Raw genomic sequence first — 24,597 nt, 5'->3', positions numbered from 1 at the left:
ATTATTTTTTCTCAGAGCAGTTGTATGAAGCAGGTGCCTTGTGTCTCTGCTGAGAAGAAAGCCTGATTGTTTTTCCAACCAAATATATTTTCTGGAAATATAACCAATCTAAAAAGGGATAAAACTGACAAATTAAAAGCTTAATTCAATCGTAGTTGTTAAAAATATTTTTAAAAGTATTTGACTGGCATGTTTGCCTTTCCTCCACTGCTCTTACACTGTTGCCTCTCTTCTGTAGCTGTATTGGACACAAATATGTTCCACTGCTAATACAGAAACAGATCAGTTGTGGGGAGGTAAGGAATTAGCTGGAGGACAATAGGCTGCATCTAAATTATTCAAGGAGAAGTAGAAAAAATGCAGAAGGACCGATTATCCCAAAGGGGATAGGAGCAAGTGAGGGCGGGATACGGAGCTGCTGCTGAGGAGTTTTTCAGCAGGACCTTCTCGAAGTCCTTTGGACACTTTGTCCAACAGCAGGATTTCCACGCTGTGCCTCCCCAGCTGTATCCAAGCTCTTGGATGTTGTTACCTTACTTTTCCTTTCCGTTCTTAGTCTGTCCTGCCTGAAGACACGCCTGGCTTTACTGAACGCGAGGTGTTTAAGGAACGACGGGATGTGGCACGCCGTGGAGGCAGCGGTACCCGGCCACAGACCGGACCCGACGATCTTCGCTTGTCCAGCCAAAGTGATTCTGTGACATCGCTCACGGGGGAAGGGGAAGGCTGCAAGCAGCCAGCGCAGCCCGGGGAGCCGGGCCGGCCGGCCGGCCGATGTTCCCCCGCCGATGTTCCCCCATCGCTGCTCCCCCATCGCTGCTCCCCCATCGCTGCTCCCCCATCCCTGCTCCCCCATCGCTGCTCCCCCATCCCTGCTCGCCCATCCCTGCTCGCCCATCCCTGCTCGCCCATCGCTGCTCCCCCATCGCTGCTCCCCCATCGCTGCTTCCCCATCGCTGCTCCCCCATCCCTGCTCGCCCATCCCTGCTCGCCCATCCCTGCTCGCCCATCCCTGCTCCCCCATCCCTGCTCGCCCATCCCTGCTCCCCCATCCCTGCTCGCCCATCGCTGCTCCCCCATCGCTGCTCGCCCATCGCTGTTCCCCGTCCCGGCCCCTCAGGGGAGCCGCGGCCCCGCCCTGCGCGCTCCCGGCAGGGGGCGGTGCCGCGCGCACGCGCGCTCCCGCTGCTCCTCAGGCGCTCCGGGCGGGGGCGGGCGGTGCCGCCCCGCCGAGGAGGGACCCGCGGCCGCCATGGAGGTGAGGCCGGTGGGGCTGTGGCCGCTTCTCGGCTCGCCCAGCTGAGGGGAGGCGAGGGAAGGGAGTCCCCGGGGGCTCGGTCGGTGCCCGCAGGAGCTCCTGCGGCTCGTCCGGGAGTGTGGCGGGCAGAGCGCTCGGACGCCGGGAGCGGCGGCAGCAGCCCCGGCTCGGGGACGGCTGGAAGGTGCCTCAGCCCTCCGGCCGGCAGCCTGGGGTCTGGGGGCCCTCCCCAATGAATGCGGGAGTTTCCTCGTGTCTGGGGCTGGAAATTTGTTCCCCGAAGGTTTAAGGCGCTTTGTTTCATACAGAGCGCGTTTTTCAGTAAAGAGTGGTAAGTCTGTTCACTCCTACGGCAGCTGCTTTCTACTGAGGACATTGCTGGTGTGAGAACAGAGGGGAATGAACCAGCTCCTAGATGTGATCACGAGAAATCTTTTAGTTCCTATGTTTTTCCTCTGGCATAAAACGGGAACTGTGAACCCCGAGGAACGCTGAAAATCTGCCTAATGTGTACTTTGTGGCATTAGTTTGAGCAGGGTGACCTTCTGAGGCAAGAAAAGCAGCGGGACAGCCCTGGGTGACAGCTTGGCTGCTGGCATCAGCAGGACTTGTGATAGCCAAAAATCAACCCATTCCCTGACACCACTGGCACTTGTCTGTGAAGTGTCAGATTTCTTGAGAAATAAGCCACTGCCATTTTTTAAAATTTTTATTTTTATTTTTTATTTTTTATTTTTTTCTTTTGCCACTTACAAGCTGACCCCTTCTGAAAGTCTTTATCATACAATGTTATGACTCATAATTGGCTTGGGAAGATTGGTGTATGTTTTGGTAACTTCAAACAACTATCATTTGTTTTTGTTATTGCCTAAACAGAGCTCCTCTTCGTGCCTCCCAGGTACTGGATGGAAGCAAGGCAAAACACTCCTGCAGAGCTGAGCCTCTTTCACTTCAGTTCTAAAAGTGTTTTGTATTGGCAGCCTTCCAGGTAAAGTCGGGTGCCTTGTGCATTTGAACCTTTCTTGGTTCCTTAAAGGTTTTTTTCAACCAAAATGCTTCTATGACATTACTTCATGGTACCAGTACTCCATAATACTTTAAAAAATAGTATTTACATCTGTGAGGAATTTCCTCTCTCCTAGTACCTGGTAACAAATGTTAGAACACTGGTACAAATATTACATGACATCAAATGTGACAATGCTGTGGAGTTTAATGACTTAATTTCAGAGTTGAAAGCACAGGGAGGGGAAAATGAAGAAAAATCAGTCTCGCTTCAAAGTTTAGAAAAACATTAAGTTAGATTAGCTTCTCCAAACAAGGCTACTTGCTGATGTAGGTGTATGTTGTGTAGTGTGATTATCTGATTGATCATTTGTGGGGTGTGGCACAAGAGCAGGAAATGTTTATCTTCTATCTGTGAAATGAAAAGTTGTCTTCTAAGAAGTTTTTCTCTTCGGTTTACAGTAGCAAGGGAGCTGAGGGGGATTAGAGGAGCTACTTGGTGATGCAGAGACAGTCTTCTTAGAGTTGTTTATTCCATCAGATGTAGAAGAGAGTAAACAGCTTGCTCTCTTGCTTAGAAGCTATGTACATTGGATATCTCCTTAATTTAAAAGTGCTCTAGAGGTTGGAAAACCTTTAAGTAGCTGTGTCAACACACTATTGCTAGGAGTTTTCTCATTTAGAATGTGTGTGATGGAGTTTAAAATAACTTTTCTGCTAAGTTCTTACTGCCCTGATGGTGCATCATAAATATGAACTATCTGCCAGTGGTCAGGAGCATTAAATATTATGTTTGATTGTTCTGTTGGATGTAGAAGGACAGAGGATGTTCTTTAGTGCAGTAACCAGTGTGTGTGCCATGTTGTTCCCAACAGGGAATTTACGTTACATTTACAATAACTTACACTAATTTGTTAGCCCTGTGAAATATACCCTATTATATCCTCCCATCCGTGTGGCTGCCTTGGAGGTACCTTGTCCTTGAACAAGAAATTAGAAAGATTACAATGTTTTTAAGCCACCTTCAGTCTAATTTGTTTTCCTTACTTGTTACATCTTAGGTGGATCAGGACACTTCTCGTTTGCCTTTGTCTTTGCAGTGGGGATGATAACAGTTCTTTTGCTGTCATTCTGAATGATAATTAATGCTTTCAAAGAAATTCATGTGTGCCTGGGGAAACACAGGCTGATTTCAGGAGGTCTCATGTCTGCATCAGTGTGTCAAAATATGCTGTTCCTCCAACACAAGAGGGAAAGGAGCGCTGTGTGCTTTCCTCCCCATTAAGGTTCTCCCTTCTTCCCCAGCAGTGATCCTGGTGAAGTAAAAAAACTGGGGTGGGAGGAATCTATCTGAAATAACTTGATGTGCTCTCCTGAAAAGTGAGATCCATCCATTTCTGGAGGGTTTGACTGGGAACCTCAGAAAACCCCCACTTAGTTTAGTTTGCAAGGGAAGTGTTAGCTGAGAGTACCAAAAAGTTACTCTGCAAATTGCGCAAGCAGGAGATAATGTGACACTGATCTCCTGAAAAGTGTGACAGAGGGAATGGCAGGGGGAAGCATGGACACAAAGAGAAAGGTTGCTGTAACCTTTTCCTCAGCATGAAGGGTTTCAGGCAGGTGGTGTCAGCTGGGACACTCTGAGTTGTTACAGTAATGCCATGATAAGGCTGGATCAATAATTTTTGTCAGACTTGCTCTTTAATGAAATTGGATTGCTTGGGCTTCCTGTGAACTTTCAGGTGTTCATCTGAAAATGTTAATGCTCTTGTATATTATTGAGAAGATGTTGGAATGTTTTTTAAGTTCCTCTCCCTTCATGGATAACTCAGATTAAATGAAAATAAAAGTTGTATTGTAGGTAGAATGAGCAGGTAACTCTGACAGCTAAGAATGAATTATGGCAAACTAGTGCAAAAATCAAGTATGAGTGTTCAACTTCTTACAATTTGAAATTAATATACTTAATACAGAATGAATATAAAATAGTCTCTCTGATTTGACACCAGACTTTCATACATCATTGCACATTCTTCCTCTTCAAATTGTATCTTTCTTGATGTGTGACATTACAAACACAATCACTATGTAGTTGCTTTATGAAAGCAGCTTGGGTTGTTATGAGCTTCCTGCAAATAGATGGTTTTTGTAGAGAAACTGGACACGCCTGCTGAGTGTGTCCAGTTTCATTACGAGCCACATCTACAGGAATCAGTGTTAATGGAGAAGGGAGGGTCCTGGAACAATGTGAGACACTGAGCTGAGAGGAAAACTGGACTGAGGTCTGTTTTCATTTTGTTCCAGTGAAATTTTAGGGGTGTGCTTTTGCTGTGTGTTCACGTGAAGCCCAGCACAACAGGTCCTTGCAATGTCTTTAGACTCTGGGCACTACCTAAATGTGGGAAAAAACATTTTCATGATTTCTGAGTGGTAATGTGCTGGTGTTTCTTTTCAGCTCCAGAACAACTTGGCTCAAGCAAGACCCAGTTTTGGAGCAGGTGGTGGTACCAGGACTCTGCTTTCTTCCACTGAGTTCAAATACACAAACAAGGTATTCTTTTCTTAATAGAAAAGGCATCTTTTCTGTGTTCTCCAAGTGCTTCCTGTTACACACATGTGCTTGTTTTCCAAATATACTCTTCCTTCCTTTGGGAAGCAGATTAGAAAGAGAGGCGAGTTAGGTCTGGGTAGTGGATTTTGGCATGTTCATATATGGAGTGTTAGGAAGCAAGATGAAAGACAATTTATGGTCTGAATAAAGTGAAACTTGTGGTAATTGTTCCCTTTCTTCTTCTCTTGGCTTTGTTTGCAAGTTTTCTTTACAGCAAAAGAGAAAGGCTGTAACTACCTTCCCACACAGGCTCTGAATAATGTGTGTGTTAAATATTGCCTCAACACTGAGTTATGATGATGGTAATAAAATTCAGGGGCTTCAACAAAATGGCAGCTAAGACAGAAACTTGCTCTCATTTTACTTACAGTGTGGCTTTTACTGCTAACATTACCCTGTGAGTAATAATCCTAACGTGACTGGAGAAGGACAGATCAGAATTTGAAGACACTCGTCTTGGACCTGATGTGTCCATGGGCCATTTCCCTCCAGAGCAGTCCATCCAGTCCCTGAGCTCTCTGTCTGGCAGGGTGAGCTGCCTCAGAGCCCACAGTGTCCTTGTCACCAGAAGCACTCCTGCACTACGCAGAACACATCAGCATTGCTTGGATGGTTGAGGCACACTGTCCTTCAGTGTCACCAGAAACTCTTTTGGTTGTAGGAAAAAAAACCATTTCTTTTGAAAGCTTGAAAAATCTCTATAAAGTGTTTGTCTGGACTAAAGGAATTTTCTTGTAGTACTGGCTCTTACTTAAGTACTGGTTCATTGTAGCAAAGTGAGTAATGAGACTGAAGCTGTGATACCTTTAAAGGATGAGGTGTGTTGACAGAAGTGAGCTACACAATGATGTGAAATAGCAGACCAGAGCAGTAACAAGAGTGTAATACAGCAAATGTTTCATGCTTTACTGTGATGGCAAGTTTAGTGAAGACTATAGGCTAAAAATGTCAACTTTTCAGCAATTTCGTTTCTGTGTACATGACTAGTGAACTTCCTGTTTTCAGGGAAGCAATTCTCTGCAATTTAGGAATTGAGTCAGACTAAAAGGACTTGAAATAATGTAGTGAGTTAATAAACAGCTGACTGTAAATATCAGAGCCAGCTGGTAGAGTGCAGGAGCTGGCTGTGAAGAAATATGTCAGCTGTGCTAAGAGACAGGATTCACATTCTGGGATTTTTGCTGATTTTTAGTCTGTTTCAAGCTCTGAAATGGTGATATTTGAAATGGAATAGAATCTGCCTAGCTATGACTTGTAGAAGATCAGGTCATTAAAGTTACTTGTTTGATACCTTGTGGAAATCAAGCACCACCTTCAAGCAGAGCAGCCCTATCTCTGAGCAGCTTCATGTGTGTCATTTCAGTCCTGATGGAGGTTGAATTGAAAAAGAGGATAGCTGGAATTAGCTGCCAAAGGCTCACCTTCTCTTTATCTTAACATTTGAAGTTGTGTTTGTGTCAGTTTGAGTTAAAAGAAAGCAGTTTCTTCAGAAATTGGTAAAATGTGCTTTATATTACTGTATTTAGGAAGTCACATATAACATCCATCATGATGATTTCTGAACACATTCTGCCTAAGACTTGAAAATGAGGATTTACTATTGTTTTGAGGCTTTGAGTGATATATGTTTAAATGTTTCACTAAGTTGTTAAGGAGAAAGGACTTTCAAAATAACACTTGTTCTAAATTTTCAGACATGTGGGTTCTAAGTGACACTCACAGTAGCTATTACTGACAGGTAAGAACAAGAAAAATGTAATGGAGCAAAGAAAAGGTATTTAATGTATTGGTAGGTTGTTGTGGAGTGTTTTTTGCCTTGGAGCTTCTCCTGTGTTTTGGGTACTTTAGACACAGTGAAAGGCAGAAAAACTGCATATCACAGTCTCTGTTAAAAGAGAATTGACAGAAGTTTTTGGGACTTGCTCTTTCATTACCAGTGTTCTCATAATTACATTATTTCTATTGATTTTGCTTTCTCTCTAGTACAAAATCACTAAAAGTTAATTTAGTCAGAATTCCTCCTGGCTGTAAAATGTCTTTGGTGCACTTTGCTACTGCCTTGAAGACTTTCAGCTGAGATTTTAAACTTGGGCAAACTTGGCTGGATGTGACTGGTGCTCCCACCTAGAACCTCAGTGTGGAATCATTTAACCTTTTTGGAGATGGGTTAGCTGTACAAATATGGCAGTGTTTTTATTTAAGTCTTCAATAACAATATGCAGGTGTTTTTTCTGCCATAATATCTTGCATCAGTTAATTGTTATCTCTGACTAAGCTCTTGTAGTATCTGCAGCTAGTAATGTAGGGGGAAAAATATCTAAATGCCATAAACACTTCTTGCTTTGGAGCACAAATTACCCACTGACCTGTGGTTTAGAAAGGTACATTATGGTTCTGTGAGAAATGGTTTTCTTTATGGCCTTTTGGCAGCATCAACTGACCTAGATTGTCCTCGTGATACCTTAACTCCTGTGGTTGCTTTGTTTCACTGAGTGGTTTGAAACTTCCCCACACCTTCCTGCTGTTTTGGAGCCTCATTTTTTTGAGCTGACTTGAAAAAAACAATCTCTTTTTAAAACAGTAGAGTGGCTTAGAGAAGAGTGCCCTTGTGAGGGCTGCAAGTGTTGTCTGGTATCAGGGCACATGTTCTGTTGTGGATTATTTCTCTGCCTTGCCTTACTGTGCTGTGAGGTCAGGATTCAGTATAGATGCATTATTGTTCCCTCCTGGTTTTACATTTATTTATCAACGCCCCCCCCCCCCCCACCTCCAAACTATTAATTGGCACCCAAATTGCCTTTTTAGGTTTCCTATGATGTTTGGAAAAGAGGTGGCAGCCTGTGATGAAGAAAAGCAGAGAAACTTTTGGATAGATAAGAACATAAACACACAAGAGAATTTGTGTTTTCTCCTAAAGTGATTGATAAAGTCATTGTTAAAGTCACCTCTATGTTCTGCCACACAGAGATGGTCAGCAGTCAGCCTGTCCCCATAGCAGACAGTGGGAAAAGGAAAAAGAAAAAAAGAACCAGAGCCACAGATCAGGTCCCTGGGAAGTTCGAAGGTTGGTGACAATTTAAAAGCTTTTAATTGCTGCAGTCTGCTTTGCTTCTGCTGTTTTTCTGTTTTCTTAGCTAAACATTGAATTTTTTTGGTAGGAATGATGCTGATGTCAAAATGTTTTGATTGAATTGATGTGTGCAAAAATACTGTGAAGTTTTTTAAGTAAAATATTGCTCAGTGAGAAAACTGAGCAGTATAGAACTTCCTAGTGGGCAAGTAGCAATGGAAAGTACATTACAAATAAAGATGGTAGTAGTGTTCTAGATTTAAATATTCAAGTTTTTGTACTTTAAAACCCCGTCTCTGCAAGTAGATTAAGTATGGTAGGCATTTTCTGAGCAAGGAGTTAATTGTTTTCCACCTGAAAAAAATGTTTCTGAGTTTTACATGAAGACAGGGAAGGTGGCTGAGATCCTAGAGATTGCTGAGATATCAAACATTTCTAGTGTGAAAAAATGTGTAATTTTGATGCTGTAATAAAGGTCACGTCTAATTTTTCTGGAACTTGAAAGAGTGAGGTGAAAAAGGAAGTGTAGTTAAGGCATGTCTGCTTTATTGCTACATAAATTTGAAGGATGCTTTTCAGATAAAGAACTTGTCTTGATGTTATTCATTAAAATATCTTTGACTTTCAAAATTCACTTTGATGAATGTGTCCTTCTGGATTTCTTTGGCAGACTTGTACAAGCTGACTGCTGAGCTGCTTGGTGAGGGAGCATATGCTAAAGTTCAGGGTGCTGTCAGTCTCCAAACTGGGAAAGAATACGCAGTAAAAGTAAGTATAGAGTAAAAGCAGCATCACTTCTGTCTGTGTTGTGTCTTCTCTCTCTATCTCAGGGAAAACCTGCAATAGAGTGGGTAATAGCAAATCCTTCTAGGAAATTCTTGATGCTTCAAACGAGCTTGTTTTATAACGGTTGAGAAAACCTATCATCTTAAGTGTTGTGCCTCCAGAGTGAGCTGGTTTATCAGCTGCAGGTAGAAATCACAGACAGTAAATCACTGAGATGGTTGGATCTCAGGGCAAGCTGTCCTCTCATGCGCTGCTTTGGTTGTGATCTACCTTTGTCTCTTCTTATGAAACAAGAGGCTGAGTCATTATACAGCATGGCCTCCCAAATACTGCAAGCTTTTGGGTGCTCCTCTGAGTTCAGAGAGCATCAGGTGCTACCAATGATTCATGGAAAGCTGTCTTTATTTCTGATAGAGGCCAATCTTCTTTCTGTAACATCTGAACTGAAAATGTTAGGGCTCATTTACAAATTCGTTGTTCTCCTGAGCCATTTAATTACAAACATAACAGCAATAGGGAAGCTTTATGTTTGATTCTATTCAAAAATAGGCACAGAATTTTAAGCCCCTTTAAAAAGTAGTTCTATAAATGCTGCATTTTTGTCTGTACTTTGTAAAATTGTTGAAGTTGAAAGGTTGAAATAAACAAAGCTCTGCATTAGGAATTGTGTGTGATCAGATACAGAGACCTGTCTACTAGTGGTGTGAATGGTTACCTCTTCTGTACCAGAGAACTTTGCACCAGGGTGCAGAAATAAGAAACCAGTCCTGGATACAGATGGTGGTGATGTTTTGGTAATGTCATGAGCTTTCAATTTACACAGCAATCATTCAGGCTCAGACTCTGTGGAAAGCCCTTGTTCTTGTCCTCTTTCAGCCTGAGGATGGTGTGAAGGAAGGTGGCCTCTGATGGCTCTGAGATTGAATGTATGTTTTCTTTAGGTTCTATTATTCGGTCTCCATATAGTTTACATTATGAACTTAACTCTCATTTTGTGGTGAATTTGGTACTTGTTGCTTAAATGCCTCTAGTGAATCTCTTCAAATCTCTTCTTTTGGTTGATCAGTGTCTGATGTGACTCAAATCTATTTTTGGTAGAACTCCTGTTCTGCACATTGCAAAGTTAAAATGATGCAAGAAAAGGCTTGTGGTAACTGGTCACTGGCTGTGTAATGTGTGGATTTAGTTCCTCTCTTCTCTTCCTGCCCTAATTTCTCTTGTCCTCTGAATGCCTTCCAGAGCTGTGCTGACACTGCTCTGCTCTGTAAACAAATGCCAGATGAGAAATTGAACAAACAAACAAAGGTGGAGTGTTTTTCTCCAGTGGGAATGCCCTAGATTCAAACCTTGGAACAGTTACCTAATTCCAGAGCTACATGCACAGTTCCTGCAGTATTTTTTCATATATGAGTTCTTAAAACTCTTTTTCACAGATCATTGAAAAAAATGCTGGGCATAGTCGGAGTCGGGTTTTCCGTGAAATAGAAACTCTGTACCAGTGTCAGGGTAACAAGTAAGTATGGTCTTGTGTTTGTTTAAATTAAAGTGTTTTGATTATTTGTTTTCAACTTTTTATGTGTGATAAGGTTAGAAGCTTTGCAGTATTCTCCTTAAAACCACTTGAATTTTAGACTTGACTTCTCAAGGCATCAGTTCAGGGTAAGAATTTCCCCTTCTTTACCTGTGAAATTTAGGGGAACTATTTACAGATTAATAGTTACATTACTCAGTTAGCAACTGGGTCAATGTAGCTTGATTGTGCTTCAGTGATGCATGGCTTTTGTCCAGATGAGAAATTAACATTTTGACACTCTCCCCTGTGATTTCACCATCAGCAAAAGCTGACACTGATACCAGCTGCTGTGGAAAGGAAATCTTACCATTCCTTTCCCTGATGTGTGGTTTGTCCTCCTCGTGTCAGCCTTCCTGCTTTTGCTCTGGAGCTCTTAGATAAGCAAAAAGCTAACGTAGTTCTCACTTGGATGCGTGCTGACTTCATGCAGCCGCAGGATGAAGCAACTCTAAAGCTGCTGCTCATGTATGAAGAGGAAGAAAAGCTGTGCAGGCACTGGCAGCGTGCTCTGGAAGCTCTGTGATGGGTTTGAGCCAGTTCTGAAGCTACTTTTAGATGTCTCTATTAATCTAGAATGTATATACCACAGATGATGTATATATATTACAATTGTGCGGCTTTATATTGAATTTTTCAAAAAAAATACTTAATATAACATACAGAAATAATTTAAAAAACAGCTTGTTTACCAAACTCATGGACTTACGTTGTGCTGTAGAGGAGCAGACCATGTGTTTCTTCTTTTGTGAGGTTAAGAGTAAATGGTCATCCAGTATACAGCTGATGAAAAACTCAAGCTCACATGACCACATGCAGAATTTCAGGGATTTGGTATACCATTAAATGTAAAAAATTCTGACTTGCATGTTTGGCATTCTCAAAGCAACCTGGGGTATTTATGCTGCAAATAATTTACATGAGCTAAACAGGAGTTAGTCTAAAAATGGCAACTAAGGAGCTGGATTTAATATCTTGTTGACAGATGCCTGTCTCCTTTGAGCCCTGTGTGTTTTGCTTTGTGATTTCCAGAGAGAAAGAATGCCAGTTTAATTATTTTTTCTTTATTTCTGCCTTCAGCACAAAGGCAGTGTTTTAAATTATTAAATACAACCTACTACCACTTATCTTCCTGTCAACTGAGCAGTAGCAGAGCTCTCACAATCCTGGTGAGTGTGGTGTTTGGCACATTTCCCATGCTTAAATTTCAGTGTGAGTTGGAAATGTGGTTTTAATGCCACAGGCAACCAAAGCAATTTGATTAACTAGAACTTGTATTTTTGGTTACTTCTGGCACTTCCTAGTTATCCATGCTGAAACTCTTCATTTCTATGTGTATGTTCCATGCTTGTTTCTTTTATTCCATTCTTTTTTGTTTCTTTTTTTAAAGGAACATTTTGGAGTTAATAGAATTTTTTGAAGATGACACAAGATACTACCTGGTCTTTGAGAAGCTGCGAGGAGGTACTGTGCAAAAACTGTGTCTTTGCTCATTGAATCATTTTGGCTCCTATTTGCCTCTGTTTTAAAATAACAATTAAAGAACTTACTTTAAATGCTTGAGAATTTCAGGACAAGAAGTAGAGGAAGTATTTTAGACAGCTTGAAGTATGGTTATTCTTGAGTATTGATGGGTTTGGTCATGCATTTGTAATCTCTTTCTGAAAGTTATGGAAATGTCAGCTCTATTAAAGTGGTAGGTTTGAAATACACTCAGTAGGTCACAGTACCTTCAGGCAAGGGGAGACACACAGGATGTCAGGTGTTATGCATGATCCTAAGTGCAGCATCTGAATACTCTGGCAGAGTTTTCCCTTGATGTAGGATTGACTTAATTTCCTGGTACTCGTGGAACTCTGTTATGAAAACGGTCTTGCCTGTGCCTGGGGTTGCTGTTATTGAGAATCAGCTGTGCTTGTGGGGGTTTGTGAGAGCCCATCAAGTGAGCCTGAGTGGTCACTGGGCTCTGGCACTTCCCACTCACCTGGGGAATGAGAAAGCTGCAGCAAGCACTTTATGGACTTTCTCACATTTGTCTGCATGGAGTGTAATTACAGTACTAATTGCATGGCTGTGCAAAACCAGGAGTTAATGTGGTCAACCCTTCAAAGGAAAACTGAGCTTCTGGAGTATCCTGCTGCCCAGAGAACGTAGTTTATTGTCTCTGGTCAAGAAGGTTTCCAGGAGCAATTGTATGTGCAAGAAATAAAAATTCTTTCTGCATAGATGCAAAACTATTTTTGAAAGAGATGGATATTTATTGAGTAAAAGCTTTCATTTAACTTTTCTCAAAATTGCTGCATCTTTTTATGCATCTTGTGTTTATCCCATGTTTTCCCATAACCCTTTGTCTTAATGCACAGATGTCTTTGACAAATAAGCTGTAATAGGACTTGACTGAGATGAATCTGCATTTGTAATTTTTTTCATCTCCACATTCTTCCATTAGTTAACACTCATTGTCAGTCTGTGGTTGTCAGTGTCACTGCATGGCTGCTGAGAGGATAATAATGCTACTCCTTCCCTCTTGGCTTCTGTTTTTAAAGGCTCAGCTAGGGCTGAGGCTACTTTTCTCTTAAAAAAAACAACAGTATTTGAAGTATTAGGTATGTGGTTTGAAGACAAAGAATGGGAATTAAGGTCAGATCTGATGCACTGCAGATTCTTATGTGAGTGGCAAGGCTGGCAAGAATGAGAACATTTATCTTCAATGCAAGCCTTACTTCAGTAACTCCAGTCTCAGAGGCTGCTGTTACAGTGTTGGAGCCTAATTTGGGCTTTCCATTTTCAACTTTGCCTTCCAGTATCTGTGGTAACTGAAGGAGCTCTGTTCCTGCTTTTGTCTGTGTTCAGTTCACTGTGATGTGCAGAGTCCCTTTAGTATCCTTGTTTGACAGCATTTTATAATTGAATGAGTTAAAATCGAGCTGATTAGATTGAACTTGCATGATGTAAGAGTTTTTTTCCACTTTTTTTTCCCCTCTGAAATGCATTTTGAGAGGTGCTTGTATAATGCTTTTTGTCTGATGAGTACTGGAGAGGTAGGAATAACCGTGGCAGGAGTGCCCTGCTATTCTTTCTTCACAAGGATTTTCTATGTGGGCTGAATAGAAAGTCAATAAAGTATGTTTTTATTGATATTGATGTAACTCTTATCTGAGAGACTTTGAATATCAGCTCTATTTGCAAAGAGAATTTCAGGTAAACCTGCTGAGTGAGATGAGCACTTCAGGTGGCTCAGTAATGTTTCCTGCAAAGTGTGGGGTCTTTTCCACGGGGCTGGAAACATGGAAGAACTGTTGCTGCTTTCTAAAGGTGCAAAGAGCAGCTACACCAGGAAACCCCTTTGAACTTTGTGCTCTCAAGAAATCTGTAGCAAACTAGAAGGTGTTGGTTTTGACAAGGGAAGATGTCTGAGTTTGAATCTAATAACCTGGTCCAAAGTGGCCTTCCTCCACCCACCTGACACAGCATGGCTGTGCATATCTGAGCAGTTTTTTGTCCATCTCTCTTCTTTTTAAATGTCCTTTCTCTTCCCTCTCTGAGCACTCACTGTGGAGGAGTGGCAGTAGCATTGATGCTGTAAGAATAGGAATGACCCAACAGATGATTTCCTTCCACATCTGGAACTGAAGAATTAAAAAAAGTAAAATCACCTGAGGTAGAAAATGTTGAGTGTATTGGGGCTAATAACAAATGGCAGTTATTTCTTGAATTTCTTTGCCTGATTGCTTTTACAAATACACCTCTCTGAATAAGAAAATAGAAGGCAATAGTAAGGTTACGTAGGGAGCTGGGATCTCTGTGGACTACATGGTTTTTTAAAGATATTTTTCATCTTTTGAGAGGTTTGATTGAAATCACTGTAAGAAAATGAGGAATCAGACCTCCCTTTATTCTTTGTTAAAGGGATACCAGTGAGGCCTGCAAGTTACTAGCCCTTCAGTATGTTTTAATTTAATTTTATATCACTGGGCAAATTTTGCCTTAAGTCAGTACAGAAGCCTTGCCTTGATGCCTGTGGGAAATTTGATGTGTATTTAAAGGTCAAACATCTTTTTACTTTGGTGGTGTTGAGGCACAAAACATGTATCCTTGACTTTCAGTGCAGAGTTTCAGTGGTGACATTATAGAAAATGAGGAGAGTTTGAGTATGGCCACCCATGACCTGGGGTAGGTTGGATTTTGCTGAAGTGTTTATGTATCTCCTTAGCTGATATTTTTGAGTTTTACTGGTTCTATTGTCAAATCTCTACTGTCCCAGTGTGTGGAAAACAGACCAGTCATGTCCTGGGGCAGTAAAAAGTGATTGCCTCTCATGCTGTGCTTAAACGAGACAGCTGCACTGTTTGAAAATTATGTTCTAGCACACTTAAGTAGTGAAGTTGCTCAGTTGTGCCTTTTCTTCTTAGTCATTCCCCTCTTTGCTCCATAGAAGTTGCCTGCTGTGAAAGGCTGCTATAAAGTGTGAAAATGAGGTTATGGATTCATGATACTTGGAACTAGTTCAGCATTCATACTGAGGTTTTCCCTTTCACCTGTTACCCTGACAGGTTCAATCCTGGACCACATACAAAAGAGGAAGCACTTCAATGAACGAGAAGCAAGCAAAGTGGTGAGAGACATTGCCTCTGCTCTGGACTTTCTTCATACAAAAGGTGAGAGAAGGCTGCCTCCATCTTTACTGGTTAATACTGTACACTTGGCTAATAAAATGCATTTATCTCTAAGTAGACAGCTTTTGCTAGTGTTTCCATTTACAGCAATGCCACGTGACTTAAGCTTTTTCTTCTGTGATATTATTTTCATATTGTAGTATTTTAAGTAATTGGGAGTGTTAAGATGGTGCAGGCTTTTCAAAAAGAGAACTTGAATCAACATCCAGAGAGAGTTAACATGAGGGTAGAGTTTGTTTGTTCTTGTTACACAAGCCACCATATAAAGGTTACTCAAAAGGGATCTAATAAAATTTTAATTTCCTTGTCTTTCAGGTCAAGTTACTTTCTTTTTATTATTCAGAATTTCTGCTGGTCACATGACCTGTTGGTTTGTAGTAGCTTTTGGCCCCCACATTTAGACTCTCACTGTTAAATTGTGAGACCTAAGTGAACCAGTCTTTATTTGAAGGTGCCCTCAATTAATTTGGAATTTTCTTAGATTTAAAGCAGTTAATGTTTGTAGAGATTTTTTTTTTTTTTTATGTTAGTGTTTTTCTGCTGCTTTTTTGACTTGGGAAATTCCAAAATTTCTGTGCATTATGGTCATCCCAGAGTATATTTTTGGGCTGAATGTGATGGATACTTTTGAAGTCTTTCCTATGTTTTGATTATCTGGCCTTGCAGCTTCACTGCCTGTTACAGTGACTAGCTCAGAATAGAATGGCATGTAATGGAGGCTGTTTATTGGTTATTTATTTTGATACATTTCTTCTCTTCCATTTTTCCATTCTGATTAGCCTGGTAGATCTCAGCAGATTTGCATTTGCTGCCTAAATTGCCTAGTACTGGCCCTGGTACAATAAATGTTTAGTTCTATTCTGCTGTTTATATGCTGAGATGGAATCACAGCACTGGTACCTCAACAGTTAACCCATTAAAAAGAAAATTGTAGCAATGCATAGGGCTAAAAATGGTAAACATGAGGAATGTGGATCTTGTCACATGTTGTGACTGTTACAAGAAGTTAATCTGAATGTGAAACCAAATTTAGTTTGGATTAAGAGTTTTTGTAATTTTCACAGCCTATGTGATAATTCAGTGTTAAACCTTCAGAGAAGGTGCTTCTTGAATACCTGTGTTTAGAAGATTTTGACTTTGAGATATGGGACATAAAAGAGACAGGAAACTTAGGCTGAATATGTGGAAAAATTCTTTTTTTATTTTCAGGGCTATAGCAGGTTTCTTAACAGCTGGAAGTCCAGCTACCCCATTCAAGAGGTTTAACATCAACTGAGCTAATACCTTTCTTTAGTTCTCTCTCCACTTTTAGTTTTAATTCCCCTTTTCCCAAACAAGAGGAGGGTGATTGATTAAAATGACTGTAGAGCAGCAATCTGCTTTCTTGTTTGCTGTGAACTGGGACAGTGGGGACATGGCTTGCAGAATCAGCTACATCCCCTTTCCATTTTATTGTTCTCTTTATGGTTCTTCCGTGTGACATTAAAATAATTAGTAAATAGGATACAGAACACTAAAGTAAACAGGAAATTAAAGCAGTTTTATTGCACAGCCTAATGGTGAAGTGCTATAGCTAAATGCTTTTAAAAAAAAATTGAATGAGGACACCTAATTCTTTTGCCAGGAGTAGTTTAAAACTCAGCTGGATGATAATCCTGCCTTAAACCCACTTGGGATGTGCTTTATAGCTAATAATCTACTGGAGGGGTGTTTAAAGGCAGTTGTTTTCTCAGTGCTCTGTGCAACTGCAAAATCAAATGTTACATAATCAGACATTTGAATTCACACAATAATACAAAAAGACACTTGGCTTTCCCATTGCGAGCCAAACCAACTGTTGGGAGTTTGGTCAGCCTTGTAAATGTCAGCACAGGCCACCTTGGTAGGTTCATTGTGCCATGTTTTGTGCCAAAGCCACGTGCACTGTGTCAGTATGAACACTGATTCCTTTAAATTGGGCCTCTGCTGTTATACTTTAAGCCACATTCTGTGGAGTGTGCTGAAGAAACGACATTTAAAGCTCCCTTGGCTAGAGTTTGGTGGAATTTTCCTTCCCGTACTCTGAAGTAATATCAGGTGTCTTTAGAGTGTAAGTTTCTAAATCAAGACTAGACTGCAGTTAAATTACAGCCAATTTGCTCATTTGATTTGATTTTTTTTGCCTCTCATTTTCTACCTTCTAATTGAGTTTGATCATATTAAACGGAGAACTTCCAGAAATTGTGGTTTTAGGCATTTGAAGAACTTCTTTGACAACAGAGAACCACCTTGCTGTGTGGATTACACAGATAACTTCGTGTTTCCCTGTTAGGTTTGCCTACTCTGATAGGAGTTCAATGAAGAAGCCCTTTGGTTGTTTTCCTTTAGCTTTTCTTCTGCATCTCTAACTGAACCTTTAATTTTTCATTTGCTTCAGCACTGAGTATGTACCTCCAAGGGGTATTTTCATCTGGGAACTCAGGGGATTTTTTGCAGGGAAGAGTGCCTCAAGTACTGTCTGTGCTGATAAGAGTTCAGCAAGCCAGTTGATCCATCTGGGAAAAAGAAATTTACTGTAAAAGGCACAAAAATAGTGTCATTAAACTGTGTAAAGAATTAAACTTTCCTACAGACCAGTCATCTCAGTAAGCTGGTTTTAAGGAACATAATTAATTTGGGCTAACAAAAAGTTCTGGTGTTAGCAGGTTCTCATTTGCTTGACAGACACTCCTATACAGTTAAGGAGGATAAAGGTATACCAGGATTCAAAAGTGACTTTTAAAGTTGCACTTTATCGTTAAATTATTATATTTAAGAGGGGCAGATCTGTGTAGCAGGCTCAGATCTAGAATATTTCCCAGGTCACCTTTTAATAAAGAGAAGGAATGAGATATAAAACAGGGGAGTGTCCTTTCTAATGAACATCTGTGCTCTCTGTTTAGGTATTGCTCACAGGGACCTGAAGCCTGAAAACATCCTGTGTGAATCTCCAGAAAAGGTGCTGCTCTGGTCTCTTAACTTTCCAAACTGAATTTTTTTTTAACCTGGTTCCCAAAAACAGTCATTGTGGTTTTATTCTTTTCTTAAACCTTTTTTTCTTGGAACTTCTTTTCTTGGAACTTTTGAACCCATTAGTGAACTTCAACTAAATTTAACAGAACTGAAGCTTAAAAGAGACTAAATTCTTTTTTGAGCTGGGAAAATGTGAACATCTGGCTAAGAGAGAAAAAGCCAACTGGCCTTACAGAGGGACGGCAGTGACACCCTGGTGCCTCATCTGTTCTGGGCCAGGAGCCAGATGGATAAGCAGCATTTAGAGGCCAGTTGGTCACATTATATGACCAGTTTTCAAAGTGCCCTGATGTGTACTGGCACTTGCCTAACCAAATAAAAAACTAATGTAGCAGGATCATGTGCTGGTGGTGTGGGTACGGCTGGGGCAGGGCAGGTGGATGCAAGGAGTGGAAGGCAGCTGTGAGAGGCTGGGTCTCAACAGGGACCTGTATTCTGTCCTGGGGTTTTCTACTTCACATATATTCATATTCATATATTTTCCATTAATCACAGTCTTCCTGACCTCTTTCTTTTTTTAGATGTCACCAGTAAAAATATGTGACTTTGATCTTGGCAGTGGGGTGAAGCTGAACAGTGCATGTACTCCAATAACTACTCCTGAATTAACAACGCCGGTGAGAGACCTGTTGTGGCTTTGTGCTTTTTTTGTTCTACTATAAGCCAATTTTCCTTATCTGCAGAGGAGATCTTCCAAAGAGCTTACTGCCACTTACCATTTCAAGCAAGTGTATGTGTGATGAATACTGTCTCACTTTCCCAGTCACAGAACAAATACACAAAAGCACAGGAGCAGGCAGGGTTAACTCTCCTGTTGGCCAGCATGTGCCACATCAGTCCTGCTTATCTCTTACACAATCAAATAGGGAAACTTTTGTGCCCATTTTTTGTGTGCTTATGGACAGACTTTGAACCTTAGTTTTGTGTTAATTTCCCCATGTTTTGGTTCTGTAGCCAAGCTAAGGAGAATGCAAGCTCTTTAATCAGAATGTGGCTTTATAATACACATTAGTTTGAAAAACTACAGTCCTGTGCTTTTGCCATTTACTGTGAAAGAAAAATCTGACGGAGTTGCAGAAGTCTTGCAGAAATCTATTCCCCTGATACACTTGTCTGATAACTAATGGATAAGATTTAAAAACCTGAAAGATGTAAATTAATATTTTGACCTTGGATTAAAGGCTCACAGCTATGTGGAACAGATTATGGTGCTGCTAAAGAGCTATAGGAACTTCAATATTCACTGATGCCTGATTTCTGCTTTTACACCAAGCTACTTGGTATAAAGAGTGGAAAATTATAAACCTGAGTCTTGTTTTGATGTGACCCTCCCTTTGAAAACTTGCTTGAATTTGGTTTCTTAGTGTGGCTCTGCAGAATACATGGCACCTGAAGTGGTGGAAGTGTTCATGGAGGAGGCCACGTTCTATGACAAGAGGTGTGATCTGTGGAGCCTGGGGGTGATTCTGTACATCATGCTCAGTGGTTACCCCCCTTTCGTGGGCAACTGTGGCACAGACTGTGGCTGGGACAGAGGAGAAGTCTGCAGAGTTTGCCAGGTGGGTGTGCCCGTCCTGGGTGTGTGGGGAGTGCAGAGTTCTCCCCTGAGCTTTGGGTGCAGGACGTGCTGTAATGCCAGCAGTGGAGAGCTGTGCCTGATGCTGGCAGCTAGCTGGGAGGATGAGCTGTCACTGAGAAGTGAGGGTGGCAGTATAGAAGTTGAGTGGTAACAGTTTCTAAAGTAAGGTTGTACAAGTGCCTCTCTTTCCTCCTATTGTGAGATCTCAGAGCTTCTCCTCACCCTATTCCTCACTCTGGAATCCTCCCTTGTTCTGTAATCCTTGATTTGGTTTATGGTAGTCACTACAATTCCTCAGATACAAGCTGAGCCCTGGGAGGGTTGTCATGCAGGGCCTGAATTTGTTTAATAAAAAAAAGAGTATTTTAGCTGCCTTCTTAGGGGTGGAGGGAAGTTTTTTCAGCAGTGTATTGTGTCCATCTTAGGCTGCACCAAGGCACTCTGTGGAGCTGCCTGTTGCTCTCCATTGACTGCATAAGGAGAATGGATGGTTTCAGTTGTTGCCCTCCACATTAGGTGGACAAAAGTGAGTGGGAAGTCTCCCCTGAGAAACTTTCTGGTTGTGGTGTATTTCAAGTGACTATTTTTTCCTTTGCTAGAACAAGCTTTTTGAGAGCATTCAGGAAGGCAAATACGAATTTCCTGACAAGGACTGGTCACATATTTCCTCTGAGGCCAAAGATCTCATCTCAAAGCTGCTGGTTTGTGATGCCAAAGAACGACTTAGTGCTGCTCAAGTTTTGCAACATTCATGGGTTCAAGGAGTATGTATCCCCCTTTATATTAAGAGTTATTCTTCTTCCAAACAAGCTGTTCCCTGTCTCTTAACTTTTTATTAGAGTCCTTGTGTGTTTCAGTGCTTGTATCTTGATTAATTAAATGATACACAGTAGCTTTATTTTTTCTGCGTGGTAAATATTTGGATGAATATGTCAGCCTTTAAATGTTTGTTTTGTCTTGTTTAATTATTGCTTTGTGCATTTAAAATGGCTTTCTTGTGAATAGCAAGCACTGCAGTACACAATTTATTGTGCTAATACAGTAATGCAGAATGCTGGTAAATATGGTTATAAAAGAACAGCAGTGTCCTCTTTTGTTTCAGTTCCCAGCTCAGGAAGGAAGGAATAGACCCTGTGGAGAGCTTCCAAAGCTGTAGTCTTATACCTGCAAGCTGTGAGATCTTCTTGTGAGGGGAGACAGATTATGAAATATGTTTTGCAAACAAACAGTGATTTGTAAGCTCACAGTGAATTAGTTTATTTGCAGTATCTGTTAGTTGTAAAGATTTGGGGGAGTCACTTGGTTTTTGTCACTCTTGGGAAAGCTTGGTTCCCAGCTGGTAATATGTAACTAACTTCTCTTAACTGCTTCTTCTAGCAGGCTCCTGAAAGGGGATTGCCCACCCCTCAAGTTCTTCAAAGGTAGGGTTTATTTTCCAAACATCTATAAACTTGGTCAAGGAAAATTACTGAAAAATGGGTGGGAGAGAGGAGTTGACAAATTAGGAGGTAACATCCCCTGGCTGAGAATGGAGCTTCATAAATGTGCCACACGAATTTTGTTAAGAACATCAGAAATATTAAAGCTCTGAATTTTCTTTATGATCTAATCTTGCTTGTTTGTGTGAAAAGCATTAGAGGGAATTCCTGCAGTGCAGTGTTAATCTTAGACAGGAAATAATGATGGGTTTGTCAGCTTGCTGCCCAGGAGGGGGAGAAAAAGGCATAAAGGCATGTGCTACCCAAAGAGACTGCTTTCTGATGGGTGGATAATCACCATAAACACAGGCGTGGACCTGACTTTCGTTGTAGTTGGTGGCACTCACAATATCCATTTACTGTGAGCAGGGCAAGCCTTTTTGGAGGTGATTTGATGGAAGATTCTGTATGCCAGAGAGCCTGAGTCACATCTGTTTCTGTCTCTGTGTCTACTGCTGGTGATTTCAGGTGGTTCCCCCATCAGAAATGCATTTCCTTAAGCCAGAGGTGCAGTTATAGTGGGACTGCAGTTCTCTGGATGGCCCCAAATGCCCATCCTTTGAGAACAGGTAGAAATTAAGGATGACATAAGTGGCTTCCTGGATTTATCATCAGAATTCCTTGGCGGGAGGAGTAGAACTGTGGCTGTTTCCAAAATTTCAGAGTGTTCTTGTTATGTAGTGCTGGTCCTCTGAGTGAGGACAGATGCAAATATTAACTGGTGATTTTGCCTGCTGTCTCAGTGATTTGGAAGAAGAAATAAACACACCTGGAAATAGATACTCTGCTGTGAGGACAAATGGGTGAAGTGCCTGTGTTGAAACTGCTTCCTCCTTCTCTTTCCCTGGGCAGGAACAGCAGCACAAAGGACCTGACCCTGTTTGCTGCCGAGGCCATAGCCCTGAACCGGCAGCTGTCCCAGCACGAGAGCGAGCTGAGCGCGGAGCAGGAGAGCACCGCCCACACTGTGTGCTCCATGAAACTGTCCCCTCCCTCCAAATCCCGCCTGGCCAGGCGCAGGGCCATGGCACACGCCACCAAGACCAGCGACTTCCAGCCAGTTCCCCATAAAGCCTTCTAAAGTTCTTTCCTGCTGTGTGGGGGGCAGGATCAGGCTGTGCTCTGACTTGGATTTTCAGCGCTGATAAAAGCTGCTCTGCTTCTGACACTTTGATTAGGAGCTTGCTCTTGTGATGTGATTGTAACTTTAAGGGGACAGCTTTTTATGGGAATGTTTTTTGCCTGACAGATTTAGTGCATTAAGATAATTCAACTGATTTTTGTTAAACTGCAGAAGATGAGTTTGCTGCTGTATTATCTGAGGTGATAAATCACTAAGTTTTCCTCATTTTCTTCTTAGAAGAACACAGTTTAAAATGCAAACTTGGAAACATCAGGAAAAACACACACTTGCCTAGCAGAGCATTAAGTCTCTCCCTGCCAAAGGCTGCTCTCCTTGATGGCACATTTTGAAGGTGCTGCTGTTATTGCCAGCCGCAGGGACTGTTCTCAACCAACAGTGCCCTCCTGTCTTTCTCTAGACTCAGGAATGAAGGAGTTGACTGGGATCTGTCTCCATTACATTCATTGGGCTTAAATGGAATGAGGATGGTACTGTACAGGTACAAGGATTGCTCATGCTTCTTCTGGGTAGCTTTTTTATGTTGTTGATAATTTGTGTGTCAGCATGTGGGGTGAAAACTGGGAGAGGTGGGATTTTTATCTGACGTATCTTCGCCCTTAACTACAATGTACTCCATACCATCTCTTTTTTTAATTTTCTGGAGTTTGATGTCCTTGGAACAGTTACATTCTTAAATCTGATAACTGCAGTGTAACAGACTGTTTATGTAACAGTTTATATTTACTGTTAGGCAGGCTTTTTAATACTAACATGGGGTTTTATTATATTAATGCTATGCTCAGCTAAACCTTCCTTTCTTTCTGTAAAATTGTATTTCTCCATGACCTTTTGTGTATCCTACCTGGAGTTCCTAATGTGAGCAGACAGACATCAGTGAATTTTGGTGTGTGAATAATTTAGAAATGCCACAAGCAGAGATACAACTGTACAAAAATGGTGCTGCAGCCGTAAAATTCTGCCTCTTGCAGTAATCTCAGGCTGGGTGTCGAGATTTTTGCTTCCAGTTTCAATACTGTGGTGCAACAGAGCCAAGAATAATTTGAAAGGTTTTTGGCTGAAAAGCCGAAGATTTAAGTGACCAAAGGGAGGTCTATGGAGAAGGACACACATGTTGAGCACTTTCTGAAACATAAGCTGTGAAAATTGGGCCACTGAGATGCCCATGATGCACCTTAACTTGTCAGCCCTTTCTGAAACATTTTACCAGGGCTTTGTGTGCAAGGGGGGGAGGAGGAGGCCCCCAAGTGGCAGCACAAAACCCTCCCAAGCAGAGTGAGAAGGAATAAAGTAAGCAGATGCAACAAGCACTTGGAAGTTGAAAGGTCAAAGTTGAATGTCGTTGCATGGCCTATTCAGCATGGTTTTACGTTATCAGTAATATCAGTGCATACAGCTATTTTTATAAAACATGCTGTATTTTGTGACTAATATTAAAGTTGTTATTTAAAAGTTTTTATACATCATGCCAGCCAATGAATGATGAAATGTATTTTGCTTTTTTTTAATTAAAATGTTCTAAGTTATGTATTTAACACATTTGGCAGTTCTTTGTGGTTTTTTCCCTCTGTTTTTGGTGACACAGAAAAAGAATTCTTTGTGCGACATTAAATTTAAGACAGTCGAAGTGTCTGAGGCTAGGCATACCTCCCTCTTCTATTGATTTATTTTATTTATCAGTCTGTGATCTCATATTTCTTTTTGGGAACTGAGAAAAGCGCCCCAGGCGGGGAAGAGGTGTTAACTTAAGCCAGTTGTTCTTCTCTTGTGTGTAGTCTAGTTCTGAGTGCCTCTTGCAGAGTCATTTTTTAGTTTCTTTGGAGGTCTGTGGCTCTTGGGTGGGGAAGGTTGTTTTCCTGGAGGTGTGGGATGCAGCACTTCCAGTGTCTGTGCAGCTCATGCCTTGAGTGAAATCTGAATAGAGAAGGAATGCCAAACCAGGTGTCAGACCCTTTATATATACTTGCCTTTTAGTTGAACTGTGCTTTAAAATTATCTGCTTCTCCTTCCCTTTTCCTCTTGGACAAGAGAGGTAGCAGAGAGCACAGGAGACCTTTTGGCAGGGGTACAGGAGTGATGTTTCACGGGGGCAGGTCTTGGAACTTTGCCTTGAAATGAGAAGTCAGATTCAGCTGATGATCCAACAGGTGCCTCTTTCCCTCTGATCTTTACCTTGCACTGAGAGTTCAGCTTTCTTTAGGTGAGTTATCCCCTGAGTGCCTCATTTGGAAGGCATTCACAATCCTCTTTTCATGTCAATGAGGAAGAGGTTCTTCTAGGTGGAGAGTCACTAAAGGAGGGGCTCAGGGATCTGTGCTTTTGAGGTAGTGCTGGGTCTGCTTGCATTGCCCGTGAATCTCTTGTTTTGCTGC

General features: G+C 41.5%; 1 protein-coding gene across 6 annotated transcripts; it reads left to right on the top strand.

The window, feature by feature from the left end:
- The first annotated feature begins 1,218 nt into the window (after positions 1 to 1,218).
- On the top strand, positions 1,219 to 23,764 carry MKNK1 (MAPK interacting serine/threonine kinase 1). 6 transcript variants are annotated; one of them, XM_058842742.1, is made up of 14 exons: positions 1,219 to 1,258; positions 2,135 to 2,246; positions 4,719 to 4,814; positions 7,840 to 7,938; positions 8,615 to 8,712; positions 10,164 to 10,243; positions 11,691 to 11,764; positions 14,854 to 14,958; positions 17,898 to 17,953; positions 18,549 to 18,644; positions 19,392 to 19,586; positions 20,206 to 20,370; positions 20,987 to 21,027; positions 21,937 to 23,764. In XM_058842742.1, exons 4-14 carry the CDS (start codon positions 7,842 to 7,844, stop codon positions 22,163 to 22,165), a joined length of 1,236 nt encoding a protein of 411 aa, XP_058698725.1. In that variant the 5' UTR covers positions 1,219 to 1,258; positions 2,135 to 2,246; positions 4,719 to 4,814; positions 7,840 to 7,841; the 3' UTR covers positions 22,166 to 23,764. The 6 variants fall into 6 exon arrangements, with proteins under 6 accessions (XP_058698725.1, XP_058698723.1, XP_058698727.1 ...); XM_058842740.1 differs by having other exon boundaries at positions 20,984 to 21,027; XM_058842744.1 differs by lacking the exon at positions 20,206 to 20,370.
- The last annotated feature ends 833 nt before the right edge of the window (positions 23,765 to 24,597 follow it).

The sequence above is a fragment of the Poecile atricapillus genome, chromosome 7 (genome assembly GCF_030490865.1).
Source record: "Poecile atricapillus isolate bPoeAtr1 chromosome 7, bPoeAtr1.hap1, whole genome shotgun sequence".
NCBI classification, from domain to species: Eukaryota; Metazoa; Chordata; class Aves; order Passeriformes; family Paridae; genus Poecile; species Poecile atricapillus.
The sequence above is the reverse complement of the archived record's forward strand: the minus strand, read 5'-3'. Positions and strand labels throughout refer to the sequence as shown.

Excerpts from the sequence above, each read along its gene's own strand:
- MKNK1 (XM_058842739.1), top strand. The coding sequence starts at position 7,824 with ATGTTCTGCCACACAGAGATGGTCAGCAGTCAGCCTGTCCCCATAGCA. Across the intron at positions 14,959-17,897 it reads GGACTTTCTTCATACAAAAG|GTATTGCTCACAGGGACCTG; the intron begins GTGAGAGAAGGC and ends CTCTCTGTTTAG. Across the intron at positions 18,645-19,391 it reads CTCCTGAATTAACAACGCCG|TGTGGCTCTGCAGAATACAT; the intron begins GTGAGAGACCTG and ends TTGGTTTCTTAG.